General features: G+C 39.7%; 2 protein-coding genes across 2 annotated transcripts in view; both read right to left on the bottom strand.

The window, feature by feature from the left end:
* Positions 1 to 310: 310 nt before the first annotated feature.
* trim47 (tripartite motif containing 47) lies at positions 311 to 4,577 on the bottom strand. Its single transcript, XM_072375176.1, has 8 exons — positions 4,348 to 4,577; positions 3,712 to 3,923; positions 2,574 to 2,619; positions 2,341 to 2,436; positions 1,763 to 1,987; positions 1,583 to 1,605; positions 1,361 to 1,482; positions 311 to 1,024 (listed from the first exon to the last, which is right to left on the bottom strand). Exons 1-8 carry the CDS (start codon positions 4,528 to 4,530, stop codon positions 495 to 497), a joined length of 1,437 nt encoding a protein of 478 aa, XP_072231277.1. The 5' UTR covers positions 4,531 to 4,577; the 3' UTR covers positions 311 to 494.
* An 836-nt stretch (positions 4,578 to 5,413) lies between these two features.
* frem2a (FRAS1 related extracellular matrix 2a) overlaps positions 5,414 to 20,519 on the bottom strand; it is a 65,516-nt gene continuing 50,410 nt past the window's right edge. The window contains exons 9-24 of the mRNA XM_072375432.1: positions 19,286 to 19,483; positions 18,863 to 19,027; positions 18,462 to 18,644; positions 16,736 to 16,866; positions 16,229 to 16,387; positions 15,106 to 15,409; positions 13,017 to 13,148; positions 12,338 to 12,669; positions 10,058 to 10,250; positions 9,829 to 9,954; positions 9,548 to 9,675; positions 9,335 to 9,469; positions 9,122 to 9,248; positions 8,631 to 8,818; positions 8,379 to 8,525; positions 5,414 to 8,063 (exon numbers count right to left, since the gene is read on the bottom strand). Coding sequence (XP_072231533.1) covers positions 7,515 to 8,063; positions 8,379 to 8,525; positions 8,631 to 8,818; positions 9,122 to 9,248; positions 9,335 to 9,469; positions 9,548 to 9,675; positions 9,829 to 9,954; positions 10,058 to 10,250; positions 12,338 to 12,669; positions 13,017 to 13,148; positions 15,106 to 15,409; positions 16,229 to 16,387; positions 16,736 to 16,866; positions 18,462 to 18,644; positions 18,863 to 19,027; positions 19,286 to 19,483 — 3,197 coding nt within the window. The 3' untranslated portion in view covers positions 5,414 to 7,514. The remainder of the gene's footprint in view (positions 8,064 to 8,378; positions 8,526 to 8,630; positions 8,819 to 9,121; positions 9,249 to 9,334; positions 9,470 to 9,547; positions 9,676 to 9,828; positions 9,955 to 10,057; positions 10,251 to 12,337; positions 12,670 to 13,016; positions 13,149 to 15,105; positions 15,410 to 16,228; positions 16,388 to 16,735; positions 16,867 to 18,461; positions 18,645 to 18,862; positions 19,028 to 19,285; positions 19,484 to 20,519) is intronic.

Here is a 20,519-nt window from a genome sequence, read left to right as displayed (position 1 = left end):
TATGTTCTTTAAGTTCTACCCAACACTAATCCTGCCCAGGAAAAAACCTAGAACTAATATGACCTGATGTACAGTACTATGGCATAGTGGTTGCCAACTGATATAAACTGTCTCTGCTCTAATCAGCCAACCGTATCGGTGACATCTGCAGCCCTGCAGACACAGTGATATTGACAGCAAAGCACCTCTCCAATCCCCCATGACATCAATCAGGGGCACGAGCCTACAGTGTGTGTCTAAGTTGAAAAATACCAAATTCACTCCAGGGTGGCAGGATACCTGGTTAGCATTTATTTCTCGTAAACCAGACTTTTCTTTTTTTAAAATGTACCAGTAAGACCAACAAGTTACAGCTGAAATGTATACAATATCTGGCTCCAAGGCTTAATATGGCCACGTTACACTGCCTGACCTATGAGAAGAAGACTTGGCAACAGGCGAATCTGAAAGCGTGAGCTGACTCTTTTAGCGTCACCACTTGTCACAGCTCTCTCTCAGTAATAGTGGCATATTTGCAACCTGCTGCCTGGATCGTTCTTCCCTGGGCTGAAAAAAGGGTAGACGGGCTGCTCAAAGCAGGTGTCAAACATGAACAGTCTCTTCATTGTTACGGCGTCGTAGAAACAAAGGCGCCCGTTGTCGTAGTCCAGGTATACACCCACGCGAGGAGAGTTCCAGTAGTCGGCGACTGGAATGCGTCCGTCCTCTACGTTGGCGTACAGGCGGTCCTGCAAACACAGGCTCCAGTATCCCGCGGAGGGAGTGAGGCTGACGAAGCCTTTCCTGTTGCTGCACTCGGTGGTGACTCCCAGGTACCACACGCCTTTGTCTCTCACATCCACCTCCCAGTAGTGCTGCCCGCTGGCATACTGGGCTGTGGCAAGGACGCCGCAGAACCGGTTGAAGCGGCCAGGCAGGTCCGGCTCCTGGTTCCGAACACGGCCCTCCTCCACTTGTGTGTCAAAGTCTGAGATAAATAGGTTCGCGTGAGCGGTGTCTGGGTCTAGGGTGAGGTTTTGAGGCACTGTGAGGAAAGAGACAGAAGGATTAGTTCACCATGACCAAACCTGAATCCATATGATTTACTTTTAACACACGCAACAAACCAAATGAAACAACTCGTGTGAGATGTGCAGTTTGACAAATACAGACTTTTAATCCCAAACATGGAAAAGACACCGATGTTCGCAGCGATTATTTGACGAAATTATCACTGCGCCCAAAGTTTTAAACGCAGTATATCTTTACTAAATATAAACAGATTTAAATGTCTTTCCTGTGCTTAGAAACGGCAACAGTTTTAGGTCCGTTGAGTACCTTTTTTTTTTTTCTTTCTTTCTCTCTAATAGCAGAAACTTACTGGTGTGCAGCACATGCATCATCTTCTTCCACATGATGAGCTGAAAGGGGCCTGAGAAGTCAATAAACTCAGCCGGACAGTTGACTGGTTCGACGGGTGAGAAAGGCTTGCAGTATATCGCTCTGGAGTGAAAAAAGAAATAAAACAAATAAATGAAGGCTCATTTCTTTTTTTCTTTTTTTCAAAGCTCGGTAAAAAGTCTTTAAGAAGGAAGCTACTCACTCGTTGAAAGTTTCGGCGAGCCTCTGTGGGAGAAAATAAAGAGTTTTGTCAAAGATGGCCGTCACACGTTTGCTTTAAAAGTAACAATTGTGACTGCATAACAAGAGTAATCACCCAGTGCAACCACTCACATGTTTAAAGAGTTAAATCACCTTAACCTGTTAGGTAGCTTCAACTGACCTCAAAGCTAGTTTTCCCACTCATATGGCTGTGAATATCTGCTATGGTTTTGTCCACATCCGCCGCTTCTGCCTCCACAGCTTTCAGGTTGTCGTCGATGACGGCCAAGGTGGCCACTTCCTCAGCATCCAAGCTTTCAAGCAGGGAGTCTCTCTCGTCTAGCAAAAACTGTACCAAGGCACCGACGTCCGCTTCGATCTTCTCCTTGAGTCTCTGCTTCCTCAGCTGGAAGACAGAAAGGTTTCAACCGCATTACAGTGTGTAACATTACGATGTCTACTTTGAAATAATACAAATGCACATCGATCAGAGTTATGGAGCTCTCATGCCATTTGTGAACTAATATAGAGATAAAATATAAATTTTCTGCATTTCCAGACATGTCGGCCATAGCTTTGTTACATGATCACCAATGAATTAAGAGTCAATCGTGAGTGCCTATGGTGTGGATGCTCAGTGGTTAGCTCTAATATTTAAAAACCTCTGTTTGTGATGTGTAAACACAACTTGAATCAAAAGCATGCTTGTCTAGTCTGGCCAGCAAAGATGCTGCTGGCAAAAAAAAGCCATTTACATACCCGCAGTTCACTTTTAGTGCGCTCATCTGTTGTTCTAACTTTGACACATTGAGATTTCTGCCAGTTGAGCTCCATCAGCCTCAGTTTCAACTCCATCTGTGATCAAACATGCATCAAAAACACACGCACAAAAGGAAAACAGTGTAAATATTCTATATGGTGCAAAGTACAGGTCACATTCCAAAACTAATAATAATAAAGCCTTCTTCAAAGATTCTCCCATTTCGCCTTACCTTCATGTCATTCACAACTTCTGGCACCGGTGCCACCTCGTGGTGTCTGAAACGACAGCAAAACGAACATGCAATCACATAGCAACCTCTTACCCCACCCAAACACTTGTCATGCCTCCTGGAGCGTTATAATAAAGGCAGATATTTAATTGAGATCCAGCAATTTTCTTTATTTCATTCCCCCCCCCCCCCCCCTCTTTCTTCCTTCTCAAGCCACTGAACACGAATCATTCAATATGTCCGTGTATCCCTGAGGCCTGAAAACGCTACAAAGTGCATCTCTTCTTTAGTACATTTAGCTAACAATGTTCTAAAACAAGTGTTTTGCTAGAAATTACCTGGAGATTAGAACATTGCCACGTTAACTTTGATTCTTTTTATCCTGGCTGCAGTTCATATGGAATGCTTGTTTATTACAATCGCCAAAACAGTGGAGTTGATAACGGTGTACGTATCAAATCAAAATGGGTCAAGGTCACGTTAAGAGTCAGCAAAAGCAACTGGAAACATTTTCAGAACAGTCCAATATGTTTATTTTTCCCCGTTTGGTTGAAAAAGAAAATTGTCCGTCACCTCAACGGAAATTAGGTTATTAATATATGTTCCTTCCTATTTGAAAGCAAAACTGCGCAACAGCACATTGTGGTTAAAGGCTTAATATAATTCAGGATAACGTGAAACCAGGTGCAGAAATCATGACACACGGAATGGCTTTACGATGTCATATGTAGATGTTTGAGCTGAAATTTGAACAACACAATCTTGCATAAAGTCAAAGTTGATGAGAAGGGGTTTCAACAACAAAACTTTTGGTTGAATCGTTGTCGTGGAAATTTCCATCTACTGTTATCTTACTTTTATTTAGACTACATTAGCTTAGCCCCTCCCTTATATCACCCTGTTTACATTCATAAGACATTCTTTCAATTGATAACAGGGGTGACTGCTCATTGTGTTACAGTGTGTGATTACTGTGCTATATAATCCCATAGACGTGCAGCTAAAAGTGGCTCAGCAGATCCTTGTATTCTCTATGAGTAACATCCCTCGTGAATCAGGGATAATCTCTCTTTTTTTTAGTCTATTCAAACACCACTCAATATTTCTACAAAACTGAAAAGGTACGGTTACAACCAACCTGTGTGCTCTTGATTCCCTGCAGACAACGCAGATGAGCCTCTTATCAGTTTGGCAGTAAAGTTTCAGTTCTTCACCGTGATGTTCACACTTCCCATCCACGTTAACGGGCTTAGACGGTGGAGGGCAAGACCCTAGACGCTCCAGATCATCCAGTTTGGCCACTAGGTTCTGCACCAGGTAGTTTTTAGTGAAGCTCCTTTTGTTGAACACCTGAGAAAATCAAAAATAAATCGTTGATAACTACATTATTATCTGTCTGTAAACGAGCTTAGATAAAGAACAAAAGAAAAGAGAAAAATACAGGTAACTATTGTTGGCAACTGCTGCTTTGTTTGCGTTAGCCTCCGTTAGCTCAGGTTAGATCACAGCAACTGTAGCTACAGACAACACGATTAAGCTAAACGTTTTTTTTGTTTGTTTTTTTTAAATATCAACTTGCCAACCACCTATTATTATTTTCAAAATAAATACTGCGCAGTGACGGTGACATCATGAGTAAATTACATAGTTGTCTGTAGTAAAACAGCTACCAAGCGACGAACCATGGCTACAAGGACTTTGCTAATGCTACTATATCCACAAACATTTAGCCACAAAACACGACTGAAAATGCAGAGACCGTGTATCAACTTACCGTCCGACATTGAGGACACTGATACCCATAGTCTCCGCCATTTTCATCCCAATGCATACTAATACAGAACCGACAGAAATTATGCCCGCACTTCAGTATGACGGGGTCTTTGAAGAAGTCCAAACAAATTGCACATGTGAGCTCTTTCTTCAGATCATCTCCAGCTGCTCCAGCGGTCGCCATGTTTACAAGCCCACAGCAGCACCGCGTCAACACTGCTGCCACCGCAGGAAGTGAGGGAAGAGGAGAGGCGATAACGGGCACTTTGGGATGCGTCATTTTCCACATTAACCAATCAAATATCGCGCACGTACCTCCCATTGAAACAAAATGAAACCGCATAGTTCTTCGACTAAACATTTAAAGCGCTTGTTGTGCAATGGCTGAATGTCGATGCATGTCATTTCTATTTATTTATTTATTTTTGTCCAAGAAATTACAAAATCAAAACACAATCTTCGGCTTTGTTTGCTCTCTTGAATTAAGAAAACTTTTGAAATGCAAAAGGTCAAACTGGGATGCACTATAGCCAATAAATACAATGCAATTAAAATTGTTCAGATCTATGCAGATGTTATGGAATTATTTATTTATTTATTTATTTTTATTATGTCACTGAATGATGAAGTGGGGGCATTTTTTATTTCCTCTTTATATAAAATCTTAAGACTTTCTGGTTCACATTTGACTGAATTAAGTAGAAGGTCATTGATTAATAACTATTACAGTACTGTATATTTTTTTTCTACTTTTTTAGGCTTGGGTTTTGTATCAATGCGTATCATGTTCTCTATAAAACATGCTGAGTTGCTTTGTGGTCGGATTCTGCTGAATAATGTTGACTTGCAGTGAATGTAAACATTTGCCAAAAGGGGCAAAAAGGGCCTGTCCTGTCAAGAGAAGGCCTAATAAGCTAATTCTAATACAGGAAATTTGATCTTTCCTGTAGGTTAGAAAAAAATACTATAAATATTATATAAATAAATAGGGTATATATTAATTATATATTAAAAAATTAAAAATGTAAAAATATATAAATGAATAAAAGTAAAAGCCTATCAGCAGACACCAGTAAACAATATTTATTCTAATTACATATACATAAAAATCCATTCATAAAAAGACATAAAGTGAATATCACATTTGACTGTTTGTGCTGAAATTGATGATGTGGATCACAGGCTGTGGAATATACATAACATTGCATAGCTTGTATTGGCAAGTGAAGGATCTGATGCAACAAGGTGCATTTGATGTCAGATATGGTGATATTTCCAAATTCACCAGGGCCACATTAAAGGGAAAAAAAAGAAAAGATTCCAGCTGGGTTTCAGATGGCTTTTAAATCCTCCCATCCCCCACTGATTCAGCTGGCTAATCCTGAAAAATATCAGAAATAATTATACAATGATGACTAAGAGCATCATGAACACATACAAGGAACACAGATCTCAGCATGTTGTATAATCACAGCAGAGTAAGACACAGGTTTCACAATACACATAAACAATAAATTTCACCAGTGATATCAACACAATTGTGAAAAAATAACAAATTGGTTCAACATTTGTCATGGTGATATGTAAGCAGCTCTTTTGTTTGCACCATTTGTCCGAAACCCCCCCCCCCAAAAAAAAGAGGTGAAACATTGGAACACACGAGTGACAAATAAAACTTAGATGAACATAATATGTGTGAGGGGTTCAAATCATTGGATGTGGACACAGTATTTGCATGTTCACAGCACCAAACGTCTTAGTAATGTAACTCAGGGGGTTGAAAGTGGCCATGTAAAGATTCTCCTCAGTCAACAAGAGTAAATTGTGTTACAACACACAGCCCATTCTCTGCAAAAGAAATTACTCCTGAGATGAGTTTTGTTAATTATTCATACTTTAGCCAGTGTTTTTAAACTTGACCCCCTGTCTAATGTTAATGAATATGAAGATATTACAGAAACACATTGTGAATAAACAACACCGAGGTTGGTACATGAAGCTGTGATCAACTGTAAACTCACAACAGAGTCAATAAGTGAGTAACCAAAATTGGAGTGCAGTGTTACAAAAAAATAAAATGTGAGTCATCCCAATTCAGCAGCAAAAAATGTTACACGTTACAGTGTGTACTGTAAGATGAACAAAACAAAGAACAGTGGATATGGTGACAAAAAATAAAAATGATTTGCTGCTTAGCTGGTTAATAAACATAAATTCTATCAGAAGTTGTGTTCATCTCTGGGGGAGATAAAGTTCACAAATAAGATGCAAGCGGTGCCATCTTGTCTTTATGTTGTCCATTATAGATTGTTTAAATCTAGAACGACTGTCACGGCAAATGTTTCACAACCAAATGAATCGTCTTAAAGGCGCAGTTCACCCCCAGAATGTACATGCGTGTATTCACGCAGCATGGTTACAAAAGTCCAAGATGCACCTTTCATTGTCAAAAACAATGTAATTCTCTGCCAGTCAACAGAGTTCACCTCTGAGGCCAGCAAAGTAAGATGAAAGGATACATGCTGCACTTTTGCATCTGTACTGCTATTAATAAGTTTCTAAAATTAAGAAAATAATGCATGGCTTATGTTTATAAATCATGTGCAGGCTGTAGAAAAGTTGAACACCAAAGTGCTACAGCTCACATTGCTCAGTATCATTTTGACTGACTTAGCCACATATCAGTTATATCAGTGTTCTTTTTGAGGGGAACTGTTCCTTTAAGTGGGATCATGGCGCTCACGTAGTGTCCTTTGCCTGAAGTACACCTGTAACACTACATCTTTGACGTGGCCTGCATGACTGTCGCCATACGAAAAATGTTCTCCAGGTAACTGGGACTGCCCTGAAGTAATGCAGTTTCTTCAGGCACTTTAATACCATAAAGCCAGTACAACAGACAGGAAATGCCATGCTACTAGCAGCACAAGTTGTAATGATGAATAAAAAACAGTAAATAGGTGTGCTGGGCTGTTTGCTCTTGAATTCATTCTATATTGTAGAAATATGCCACAACAACACACATTGAACAAGAGATTGATTTGACAATTTTTGGTCTCATGAAATAAATTCATTATAAGTGATAAAAAAAGAAAAAAGAAAGAAAAAAGGAACAACAGAAAATCTAAAAAAATTATAAAACAACCCCTCCACATATCCCATATGCCCTCAGACTTCTGAGCTGTTGTGACAGTCTTGCATCCTCACCACCAACATGGGCTCGGTACTCACAGATCCTTTCACCACCTCCTGCACCCCCTCCCTCCATACCTCCTTACCATCCTTCTGTCTGGATCTCAGAACCAGTGCGATGGTGACAACAATAAGGACAGTCAGCAGCAACCCCACCAGTGCCCCAACCACAGTCACCAGGCCCTCCTCTTCCTCCTCTGCATTCAGCTCACTAGGCTCCTGCCCACCAGCAAACAGCTCATTCAACCCGCCTGACCTTCGTCTAGTGCGGTCCAAGGCAATGTGCATAATGTTGGTACCACGGCTGTTGTCTAGTCCGATATCCTCAGCGATTGCTGGGATTTCATCGCCTGCTGACCTCCTCCAGCGATTGCCTTTTGCGCTTGATGACACTGCGGCAAGCTCGCTGCTTGTTGAAACAAAGGAGTGATACTCTAGGCTGCGCTTTCCAATGCCTCTGTTGGCATTCTCTTTGGAACGGACCGTGTAAATGGTGTGTATGTACCATTCACGGCCTGCAGCAACCTGAGGAGAACACAAAATTAGGTTGATTTTAAGAACAGGTAGTACTTAATTCATTTGAAATTTGTCACATGAAAAAATGCATACAGAATTAAGGATCCAAAATTCCATATTTTAAAAAAAGGTAGATGTTAACAGCACGGCACATCAGTGGTTGGAGTAGAACCTCCCACCAAAGTCAAGACAAAGCTTATGTGACAAAGCCTGTATGCACTAAACTCTCCTCATTGCAAAGCAAATCTTTCTTATATGGAGAGACAGGGTAGCATACTACTGTTGCCGATAAATTGTCGAGGACAACAGTTATTCATATTAGACCTGGAACATGGCTGTGGAGTCCACTTTAAAGCCATCAGACCCTGGTTGTCTGACCAGAGACATAGCTGATGGATCATCTACTGCCAGCACGGCATTAAAGTTGACCTCACCAAACGCATGTGCCTGAGTCTCTGGCTGAGCCTTGTCCTAATGAGACAGGTGAGATTGAAGGGGAAAAACATAAAGTCAACAGAAGAAGCACAATTAAAACACTTGATGGAATTTCAACATTAAAAACCTAAATGTACTCACAAGAATCTTGAATCTATAAAGCAGAGATGGGGAGTCAGCCAGGCAGCCAAACTCAGACTTGGTTGGGTTATACTTGGGTACATATCCATCAGCACCAGTACAGAGGAAAACCTTCTCTATGCTGCAGAAGAATGAATCTCCCAGATTCTGCACAGGATCCACCATGACACGACCATATATTGTATCACCTGAGAGAAGTGAAGAAGGTGAAGAAGAAGGTGAATTCTAAAATTATTTATCCTCTGTGAATACTCTTTGTTTGTATTTTTTTAGTTAGTGAACTGCAAATATGTATATTTTGCTGCCAACTAAGACCAAAAGCATAACCATTTATTGTTTTTTTTCAATTAAGTTGTTTCTATGAAGTGGTTTAAGTTCATGTCAAATAACCGGAGAGCATTGTTATAATCATTGAAAGTGCCAAATTCTTTTAAATGTCAGTAATAAAAAAGACAAAACATAAAAAAAAATGGAAGAATGCAAAATCTTACCCTCAGAAAATGCTACATCACTTTCTTGACCAAAACCCATTGATCCATCAGAAAGCCATAGGCTTCTCTTAGAGAGCAAGAACATCTGAGTATTCAGACTGAATTCCAGCGCGACTGGGTCACTCACCTGAACAAGTATGCAGACTGTAAGTATGTGAAGAACACAGAGAGCTGCTGATAAAAACAGGATTTTTTTAAGTAAGACTGCCTCACTTGCTGGAATCTAATATCAAGGTCAAAAGTGACCGGCTCTCTTGGACTGCAGATAGGTGGAATAGTGTATTCCATGTTCTGGGCTGTTGTACAGGGGGTCAGCTTCACTGTGTAGGTCCCGGAATAGTCTCTCACCTGTATGAGACACATTCACAATTGTCAGTTCGTATAGGCCTGTCTCTCTGCTATTGAAAAAAATGTATTTGGTGTTACCGCAAAGTCTGAGATGAAGGTCCACTGCTGGACTGGTTGGTTGTAGGTGGGCTCACTCCTCACTAAGGTGAGGTTAAATGTCAAGCCAGGGTGATCCACACTCATCACCATGGACGACGTGGAGGTTGCTATAGAAGGTTTGTGAGAAGTTTATAAAAGAAAACTGATACTAAAAAATCAAAGGTGCGCACTATTAAAATGATCTCTCCAGTGGGTTCGGCCCCATTTAAGTTTTCTAGGAATAGCAAAGCTGATATCATCACAATCTCTTTTAGTCTCACCAGCTCTTTTAATTCTGCCTGAAGAATGAGAGTCCACAAACAGACCCCTGAAATGAGCCTTTGTACGGAAATTAACCACCAAACGTCCCTGCTCGTTGATGCGCATACTCGTGGGATACAATGAACCTGGAGGCAAGAAAACACACAAGTATGCAAAACTTCACAAGAGCCGTTGTGTTTTTTCTTATGAAACGCAAACTCCAATTTTCATCCGTCTTGGTAACTGTACCCTGTAGCTCTGCCTGGGGTGGGCTGCCAATGCCATCCTTCCAGAGAATGGCTGTGTCGTACACAAAAGTGAGGCGTAGCTCTGATTGCAGATCAAAGTGTTGCCACCCGCCAGTGCCCACAGGGGAGTGGAACACATATGACACGTAAAGAGGCACACGCAGGGTCACATAAGACTGGACGAGGTTCAGCACCTGTGAAGATGTGAAACTGCTTTGAATTTTTCTTCAAGAGAAGTCAGACAATTGCATGCAGACATCTTTAAGGAGTGATTTGCTTTTGTTAGCCCAATGATTATATATAAGACAACAAAATTTGAAATTGACGACAAACAATGCTCATATACTTGGCTGTTGGTTGCAGCTGCACCACAAAAAGCACAACATTCTTCTACATTTAGTAATGATAGTAGGTCCAGAGCTATGGTAAGTGCAGAGAATATGTAACAGATGAACACAATGCTCTCCCCCACAACGTGTTTGAACTCTATCACTCCTACTCAGTGTAGTCAAAATACAGAGAAGTCTTCCTGTGCCATATTCAAAGAACTATAGTGGGCAGTGATGTGGACTCATATTGTTTTTTCATTTGATACAGAAAAAAAAAAGTTTTACTACCATTTAAAGATTGCATTTTGGTCACATCTAAAGTGCATATGTAATCAGTGAATATAAGTGATTAACTGATCTTGTGCAAATAATGTGTCAACAATATCTTCTTCAGCTTTTGGTAAATCAAATAGATAAACATCTAAAATAAAAGAAAAGAAAAGAAAAGAAATAAATGGAAATAAGTCTTACATGTAGTTCCATAAGGCCACCACTAGGTGTCTCTGTTCACCAAGACTTTTTTTGACATTTTTTATTGGCTCGAAAGATGTTTACAACAATATGTTATCCACAAATTTGATAAAAGCCAGAATTTGTGCTACAAAATGAAGAAAATGGCACAAAATTGTATGCTCGATTAGCAGTGAAAATGTGTCAATTTGCATGGTCAATTACCAAAGTGGAGTTTAAACTCTCAAGAGAAACAAAGAGTCACTCGTTCTTTGTCAGCTGAAGACATGCGTTATAGAATATCTTAGCAAACAGAAAGAATCTGACAGACTTCACATGTCAGTACTAGATTTTTAATAATTCTAGAAAGATAACCTACAACATTCATGTCATTCTTACTGGGAGAGAATAAAGACAATATATTCTTACTGAGGATCAGCTTTCACCCTTTTGAAATTTAAATTTAAGTAAGTCAAGCATTTCAGAGAGCAACTAAATAATGAAGCATTTATGCAAAAATAATTGCTGTTTTGTCGTGTTGATTATTGATTTAAAATTTTAGCTTGTTTGGTGAATCATTTTATTGTTCTATGCTTTGTAGTTTATAAAAGTTGGTGGTTATGCAAGATAGTATTTTTCCGTTTTTCTTTCAACCCTCCCTGAAAATAATCTTCGACCTAAATGACAGCTACAGCTCTTATCAAACAGGGACTCGAGGTCTTTTGGATGAGGATGAGGATGAGGATGATGATGATGCGCATCATGCAAGTAGTTCTGTCTGGGGCCAAGTGTTTTCACTTCCTCTCCATTTCTTTTGTCTCTCTATTTCTCTTTCTCACACACACACACACACACACACACAAACATGGAATCAAAATCAAACACGTACACCAGTCTGCTAAGCAAAAAGAAGCTAAAAGATCAAAGGCTGGAGGAAGACAAAAGAGCCGCAGGACATGAGCAAGGGAGTAAGGGTCTGAGTCCCAGCCCGCAATAACAACAACACACAATAGAGAAGAGATAGCATGTCAAAATGCCCAAATTTAGAAGCATTCTCTGACTCCTCTGCTGACATGATCAGGATATTGCTGGAGATATCCAAGACTTCAAACAAAGTGTTTTCCTTTATTCATAAACACTATTTATGTGAATCCAAGCTTCAGTACTGTGAGCAGTAAGTGAGCATTAGGAGAATGACTGGCAGGCTGAAAATACCTTGTTTGAGTGTGTGTGTTTCCATGTGCATGTGTGTGCCTTCACACTAAAAGCTGTCCATCAAAAGTTGGTGTACAGAGGTGGCAAACACACCCACACACACAAACATGCAGTGAATGAGACATAAAATGCAAGCAAACAGGTACGGTGTTGCTCTGTTTGTGCGTCCTTCTCATTCAGGGGGCTGTGAATAAACTGAGCACACACACAGGCAGACACAGACAAACACAAAGGTGAAAAGTCAAGCACATGCACATTTTTATGTTTCAGACAAAGGTAACACACACCTGTCCATCTGTCCCAATGGTTCCTCCACAGTCAGTAAGCAGCTCTGACATATGGTAGTAGCTGGTAAACTCCCAGAGACAGGCCTCCAGGTTGAGATTCCTGTAGAAGCGCAATGTGCCGTTCCCCCGCAGAGCACTGCTGAACTGATAGGGTGCAGAGTCTCCCATACTTTCAGGGCTGCGCAATGAATTAGTGATGAAACCATGACCTGTGGTGACCTCATTGTAGTCAAGCAAGTTAGAGCAGCGGTGATTTCCAACGCGGGTTCCGTCAAGACTGAGAGTCAGGTCAAAGTTCATGAGGGGGCGAGTGGAGATGACCGGAAGCATACCTGCAAGGCAAAGAGAGAGAAATCCAGGATTGCCCAACTAGCTTTGATAGTAAGAGAAATTATTACTCAAAAAATATCTTTGCCAAAGAAACTGGTGAGAGAAGCTGGGGGAGGGCAGCAGAAAAAAAGAACAAACCCTGAAAAGACAATGCTGAAGGATATTGATTAAAAATCAAGAGGAGAATTTTAAGTAACTGAACTATTTCTACAGTGGGGTTCAATATGGTCTGGCAAGGTCTATATTGCGATTGTCACGCTCCTAAGGATCCCCAGATGTGACTATTACTCACACCACATTACACTTCACCTCATCCGTGGAACCAGTCCTGCCTCCAGCTCCAACCTACCATCTATATGAGGCATGGTTACAGTCACTTTGATGAGGTTGGGGTGTTTCAAGTCGTCTGCTCCAGTGTAGCGTAACTTGGCAGAGAAGGGTTCAGCGCCAACAGTTCCCATCTTACGTGGCTGACACATGCCTTTTCATGACAGAAGAGCAGAAGGAATAGTTTTTGAACTCAAGGACAGGCTGAGGAACTTTGAACAGAATGAATGAATGTGTCTACAAGTTAGTTATTTTTACATTTATGATATACTGTTAAATAATTTTTTCATATTACCTGCCTGAATGATTACTGGGTCAGGCAGCGATTTCCACATTTGTACAAAAACCTTCCGACCACCCAGAGAGAGCAAGTCTGAACTTGTTACATTCAGGATGTGTAGGTGGAATTGAGCGCAGCATTACTGATTGCATAGCAACAGCAAAAGAGCAAGTTTTTTCCCCCCCATTTTGAGAAATGAATGATAAGTCTGATCAATTCTCACAGCACACAACTTGTAGCAGCACTGGATTATGGTTTACTTGGGGGGCTGTCAGAGGTGAGAACGATTCCTGTGCCATTTGTTTAAACTTATCAAATCTGAAACGTATTCCCATATCAAATGGTGTTCAAAATTAGGTCAACCCTTCAGCTATGGGGACCTTATTATAATTTTCTATATTTCTGCATAAATATGACTTATAATTAATCATTAGTGTTACATAAAACCTATAACAAAAATATTTTTAAAAAGCCCTAAGAATAGACTTGCAAAGATTAAGCTTGGAAATGTACGTATTGTGGAAAAATGCTAAATATATTGCATATCTTTGAGTGGGCAAACGTGTGAACGTTTAGCAGCTCATTTGCAATTAGACTGAGGTATTTCTCAATCAAGACGAAATTTAGGTAACTTGTTTTTTAGAAAGAAATACGGGATGTCTCAATTTTTGATTCTCACAAAATATTTATGGAAATCTATTACTGCAAGAAAAGGGGGATTTCTAAATTCCTCAGGTAAGATACGGTTACTGATCATCAATAGGCTAGAAATGGCTACAAAACCGTCTCTAAAGATTTTGAACGATTCAATCAGATTATGTAAAAATAGATGGAAAAAAATGGCCTTTGCTGCATACCCCAGGCGTGGCCAACAAAGATCTCCTCAAGAGCATCTGAGTAGGTACAAAATAAGCACATGTAATATCAACCTTATCAACGTCCTTTCTTTCTTACATTTTTAGTTGTAGTTATTGCTGTTGAAGGACGTCACACATAATACTGCAAACACAAGATAGTGCCAACCATAAATATGTTATATTTGATTCTATTCATTTTGTTTAATTTGCAATCTTTATACTGGCTTTTAGGATTTGTCTGAAAATTCTGTGTCATTTTTGGTCATATTTGTGAAAGATGTAGCTGTAGCCCAGGAGGAGCCCTGGTTTCCCTTTAATTAGATGTTGCTGGTTTGATGATCAATTTCAGTGGTTCACATGTCAAAATGTCCTCAGGCAAAGATACTGAATCCCACATTGCAACCAATGCCTTGTTTTGAAAAAATAATTTTAATAGGCGTCTGCTAAATAAATATAATAAAACAGAAAAATTCTACACTCCAACAACACCAACTTTCAATCAATGCTTTACAATAACATTAAACTGCATAAGTTAGTATCTTATAAATCTCGTGCCACTTTGCTGTACTGAGCACTTTATTTACTTTCAGTACATTTTGCCAATAATACATACCAAGTATTACTTTGACTGAAAGCCTTTTTTTGAGGGGAGAATTTTCACACAAATAGTTCTACACCAGAATCAGAGTGCTTCTCCTCCATTGTTTAGAGTTTAATTCAAAGGTCGTAAAAAGCTGAAAAACAATTGGAAAAAAATCCTGTATCGTCAATCGCGAAAAAGGTGTTAACTGTCTTTTATATTGCTGTGCTGTACTCTTGAGTTGTATTCATTCAAAAGCAGTATTTCTGAAGATTCAGGAGGTTTGGAGAACAAAGCATTATGCAATGCAAAATAGGGCCAAATCCCTGTTTGATTATTTCTCTAGAAAAATGGAAATACACAGAGCAAGATTTATTCATTGTTCAGCCCTCACCTTCCTTTTGGCTGATGGTGACAAGGGGGCTGCTGAGCTCTAAACCATCATCCCCATTAGAATTAACAGCCCTTGCAGCACACTGGACCCTGGAGCCTGCCTGGAAGTAAACTGAATCCAATGTGATCATCTTGGAGGATGTAAAGAATGTGTCAAAGTCCACCTCCCTCATAGGGCTGGTGACGCCATCAGGGCCAGCGGGGGCACTGATGAGCCAGCGGTAGCGGGTCAAGGTGTTGTTGATGTGTTCGCTGACACAGATAGAGCCCGTCTTGTCATAGTCTGGGTATTTTGTGTCGCAAGCCTGGAGGATGGATAGTGAGAACAGCAGGAGTAGGTGGGTAAGCGGGGACAGCAGAAATTGGAAAGATGCAACAGATGCCAGAGGACAGATGGAAATAGAGGATGAGAATTCAAAAAAGTACGTGACTGTTGCCAAGAAAATCCAGATGTTTCAGCTGAGAGCTTAACAATTAGCTATTTGATAACGAGCAATGCAGAGATAATGGATGTAAACAGTAAGCTTTAAAGAGTTTCTGTGGATTTACTTTTAACCTGTTGACATTGAGCCTTCTGCTGCAGAACTCAACTACTTGTTTTTTTGGTTTTTTTTTTTATGAACAAGGCTACTTCATTTTATCTCCTCAGGGAACTTCCTATGCCGCTGACCATAGTGCAGCTAAATATACACACATGCACCCCCATACTCACACATACACACACACACACCAGTCACTTGAGGAGCAAATAACTTAACACATCACAAGAATCCACTTAAAGGTCTCTCTGAGCCTGTTTTTAAGAGTGGAAGCGATTCTCTTGTGTGTGACAGCAAGAGGATTGTGGCCTCCTTAATTGTGTGATTGTGTGTTTTAATGACAGGCTGGCCAAAACCTGGAGGACAGTTTAACTTGGGCTGAAGAAAAGTAAGGGTCCTCGGGGAAAACTGATTACTCTCTACAAAATTCATCACAGCAAAAGATACAACTAATTTGACCATATCCTGTTGAGTTAAAAGCTGGGCTGAGTTTTTTTCCCTCTTTTATGGCTTAGTGAGCAACCGAGTTCAGTTACATTCCAAAGATAACTCCAGAGAGGTTTCCCTGAATGTCACTTGACTCACTGTGACACAGATGACTGGGTAGCCGGCCGGTGGGTGGAGGTTGGTTCGTGTCCTAGCGACATCATCATAATGGAGCAGCGACACGACATGAGGCAAGGAGGGGAAGGTGACATCAGCCATACTGTTGGCCTCCTCAATGTAAACTATGACTTTAGTCACCTGTTTCAAAAGAACAGTTTTAAGACTGATGAGACCTACTGACAAAGACGTTTGCAAATAAGACACTTTGAATGATAGATAAATTAATGTGTTTATAATTTCACAGCCATGGTTAATTCCCAGCTTCTCCTTTCGCGCCTCTCTTTTCTCTCTGTCTGGGCCTCTTCTTTCTTAAATAATAATTTACTCTGAAAAGAGCTGCTGTTTGTCTGGTCAGCAAAAAAAAAAAAAAGAGATCTCTAATCTCAGTTAGATTGATCTGGATAAATATCGGTTGAAGCAGAACAATTTCCATAGCTGTATTTCTTATGGTTTTGTGTGATAGTAAAGCATGAACACATATCTGACCTGAGTTTCAGCCACCATGTTTTCATCAGGCTTGAGATGGAGGGTAAAAGCTTCCCTCATTTCTCTGACTCCATCAAATAGCACTTCCACTTCTATGACATGTTGCTTATCCCCCTCTTTGAACTCAATGTCTGGGTACATGTGAAGAGATTTAAATGCAGCCGATTAATTGTGGATACAGCAAATTATACAGCACAGACAGATCACTATTAAAAGTGAAAGTGGAATACATCAGTCTCTTCTTGTTGGTCACATCTTTGTGGCAATAAAAACGGGTATCATCAAGGTTGGTTTCTTTTTTTCTGTTGAATGTAGATTCTATCAGAAGATGAAAAGGCAATACAAAGATACACCAATTCATTTTTTATTGCCTCAGAGGAATCACTAAACGAAAATGCATTACAGCTTTTCTATTTGCATAGTGCCAAAGGTGGTCCATCTGCTTGCAAAGTAAGTAACAGAGCTTTGCATAAGATATGTGCTGCGGAGAGAAATCTTTTTTGCAAAATGAGAAATCCACCACTGTATGATTCAAAAGGGCTGTAAGTCTGAACGCTGGGTTGGCAGGTATGATTTGAAAAGGCTGGATGTATTCATCCAAACATTTTAAGCCTTGATAGAGCTGAAAAAGCTTCACAGCTCTAACAGCTAAGAAAATAGAAAGGAAGACTTCGCCCTACTTACAAGGCATGAAGAAGACTGAAATTCCATTAAAAACTGCATGACCCTCACTGGACTACTGAAGATAGTACATTTCACAATTTAGGATTATATTAGAAATGAACAACCTCTGCCAAAAATACACCCTCATGCTCACTTGTATTACTTTCTAAGCGCAATAGGAAGCTTTGTTTCACACTAATCAAAACTTATATTATTACTCTCCTGCAAATACTTGAAGGAAATCTATCAGAAATTAATCTGGGTGAAGTTTTGATGAGTAAAGGTGCTACAGAGTAATGAACTGTAAATCAGTGTCTGAATTGTTTTGCATCATCACACCACCAAATCACCTACCCCCTGCACGTCTGTCCACGTTTGATGTAGATCGAATAAATGATTGTTCATTCAATCTAATGTTGTGTAGATGAGTGTTTTTTTTTTTCAAGTTTTCTCATCTGTTGTTTCCAGAGTGAACCAGCCGGAGGAATGCCATTCCCTGCTTTGATTGGCTATTTTGCTTTCAAAGTGTCGTCATGCAAGGAATGAGTTTCAAAATACCTGAATACTTCTCAGGATGTTTTCAGAACTGACCAGAAGGAAACCTGTTGATGTTTAATGTATTTTATTTTTTTTTTACTTTTAGGACATATATGTTGGATTTAGCTTAGTATAGGCCTGTTTGTTTGTATTTTTCTCTTTTTTTTACCTCTTGTGTTTGTGTTTTATATCATACTAATATATGAAATATCTTTCAAAACCTTTGCATTAAATTGTGTTTAATACTGTTTTCTGGAAGAGGAGCTGTATCTAAATCAGAGCTTTCCAGTTACATAAAGGGCAAATAAATAAGAAAATAAGGTTTAAAATGAAGGTAAAATGAAGAATTGCTTTACAAAACAGGCCATTTTCAACAGTCTACAGGAACCATGACCATATATTTTATTCTTTGCAAATCATCGCTGTTATCCACCGCTTTCTAATATTCATTGCGCTTTGCATGTTTAAAGCTGTACTGCACTGCTGCTCTTTTTTATGCTATAAGAGGATGTGCGTGAGATTTAACCTTTAGACACAGGATAGTAGTCCTCTCCTGAGACAGCAGAACCGTCTTTAGTGTGAATGCGAACCACTGACACTTTCGATGTGTCACCCACTCGTACCACAGGGATCCTCACAGTTGCCACGGCTCCAGCTTCCTTTGGTTCACCAATACTGAACTTGGTTTCCAAAAAGCGAATGATGGGTTCTAAAGGCACAGAAAAAGAAAGAATAACTGAATACAAACATACAGTTTATAATTTTAACTATCATCCTGTTAATCATTTCTACTTGCAGGTATGAATAAAAATATATGCCATCAGGGATGCTTTGCTATATACCCGTGGACTGTGTATTAGTAACGTCTGCATATAATAATCAAGCACCCATAGACTTCTACTTTCTCTCTCTCTTCATCTCACTTACTGTCAGCTGTGTCCATGATTTTCATGACAGTCTCATTTGGAGCACCAACTGATGCACCAAACTGTGAGTTGCTCTTTGGATTCCCTAAAACCAAACGCAGTTCTTCTGCCTCCTCGTACACCGTGTCATCAACCAGTGTCAGAACACACGTCTTCTCGACCTCACCTAAATGGTGAAAAAAAAAAAAAAGTCAAACTTTTTTAAAAAATGTACAGCATTTAATATCTTATCAGTATTAGTATTCTCCCTTTTAATCAGTTCAGTCATAGTATCAGGAAGCAAGGTGCACAAACAAATTCAGTAAAATACTGAAAATGACAATACAATTTTGTGTGCACAAAATGTGAGACATAAGGAAAAAAAAACAGATAATTTTAGAAATTAGAGTAAATAAGTTTGACATCAGTGTGACTATGAAAGTACCTGGTAAGAAACTGATGACAGATGCATCTGTGTTGGGTCGCTCATCAAAGTCAGAGGCGACTTGTGCTGAGCCCTGACGAGTGTAACAGCGAACAGAGGACTTGCGTCTGATATCACCACTGCGGTACACTGCTGCTGTGATCTGACCATCACTCTCCTCTCCAATGTAAACAGGCTCACGGAACTGGAACTTTGGCACTGTTGGTCAAAAGAATAGCTGAGTTAAATATAATGGAGACAGGAATAACTTATCCCTTGCTAATATCAGAAGGGAAATTAAATCAAAATAAATCTCACAACAAGCGTTTGTTAAACTAAGAAGTGGCGATGAGTGCTGTTAACCTTTTAATAAACGAACAGGGAGAGGATCAGTTTCTTGTTGCGTTTAGTAAAGTGGCTTTCTCCATTAGAACCTTTTAAGACTTGCTATGGATTTCAGAAATCCTTACAAAGTATTTCTTTTCAGAGCAGTGCCTGGCATTGCAGTTCTGTTTTATCCTCTCTGTTGGTGTGTGAGAGGATAAAATAAGTAAAAACATTGCAAAGGGCTTTGGATCCACTCAGGTAATAAAAGCTCTAAAAGGGCATAGTACATTTCCCATTTTCACATGGCTTTTAAACACTAAGGTCAGCAGCTGCAAATCACTGATAACAATAAACCTAATTTATGTGTCAAGTTTGACACATAAAGGCACAGCTAAACATAAGCATATTGTACATTAGAAGTATAGAATAAGACTTTAAGCTGTGTGCTTGGGCCAGTATGTTACTCTAACGAGCTTCTTTTGGCAATACTAACGCATCTAGCATATCACCTTTGTCACAGCATGTGACAGAAAGTACAGACCAGTGGATCTAGATGACGATCTCATGGTGGTGCAGGAGAGCAAGATGAAAAGTCAGAGATCACCAAACTCCTCACAAATCATTCTACTATAAGAGAAGGTAAAAATACAGAATCTGGATCCTAATACACTGAGTAGGTCATGACATAACTGAGAGGATTAGTACAGTTCTGTTGGTATAAAAATAATTGTGGACCGTGAAACTCTTCAGGATTTATCCTCTGGATATATGAACGTCTTAACCAGATGTCACAGTAGTTTATCCATTTACTGCCAAGACGTTTCATTAAAACAGAAGAATGTGAAGCTGCAAACGTAACTAGTGAGGAAGTCAGGATTATGGATTGATCCTCTGATTGAATGTTAAAACGTTTCTGTGCTAAAGGAAC

This window comes from Leuresthes tenuis, unplaced genomic scaffold (genome assembly GCF_036924035.1).
Source record: "Leuresthes tenuis unplaced genomic scaffold, fLeuTen1.0.hap1 SCAF_21, whole genome shotgun sequence".
Lineage (NCBI taxonomy): Eukaryota > Metazoa > Chordata > Actinopteri > Atheriniformes > Atherinopsidae > Leuresthes > Leuresthes tenuis.
Note: the sequence above shows the minus strand (reverse complement) of the source record. Positions and strands in the feature narration are given on the sequence as shown.

Bases quoted from the DNA above. Each gene is read 5' to 3' on its own strand.
- trim47 (XM_072375176.1), bottom strand. From the start codon at position 4,530: ATGGCGACCGCTGGAGCAGCTGGAGATGATCTGAAGAAAGAGCTCACA. The intron at 1,606-1,762 runs GTCAGTTGAAGC...TTTCTCCCACAG, and splicing joins GTGGGAAAACTAGCTTTGAG to AGGCTCGCCGAAACTTTCAA. The intron at 1,025-1,360 runs GTAAGTTTCTGC...CTTTCCTCACAG, and splicing joins GATGCATGTGCTGCACACCA to TGCCTCAAAACCTCACCCTA.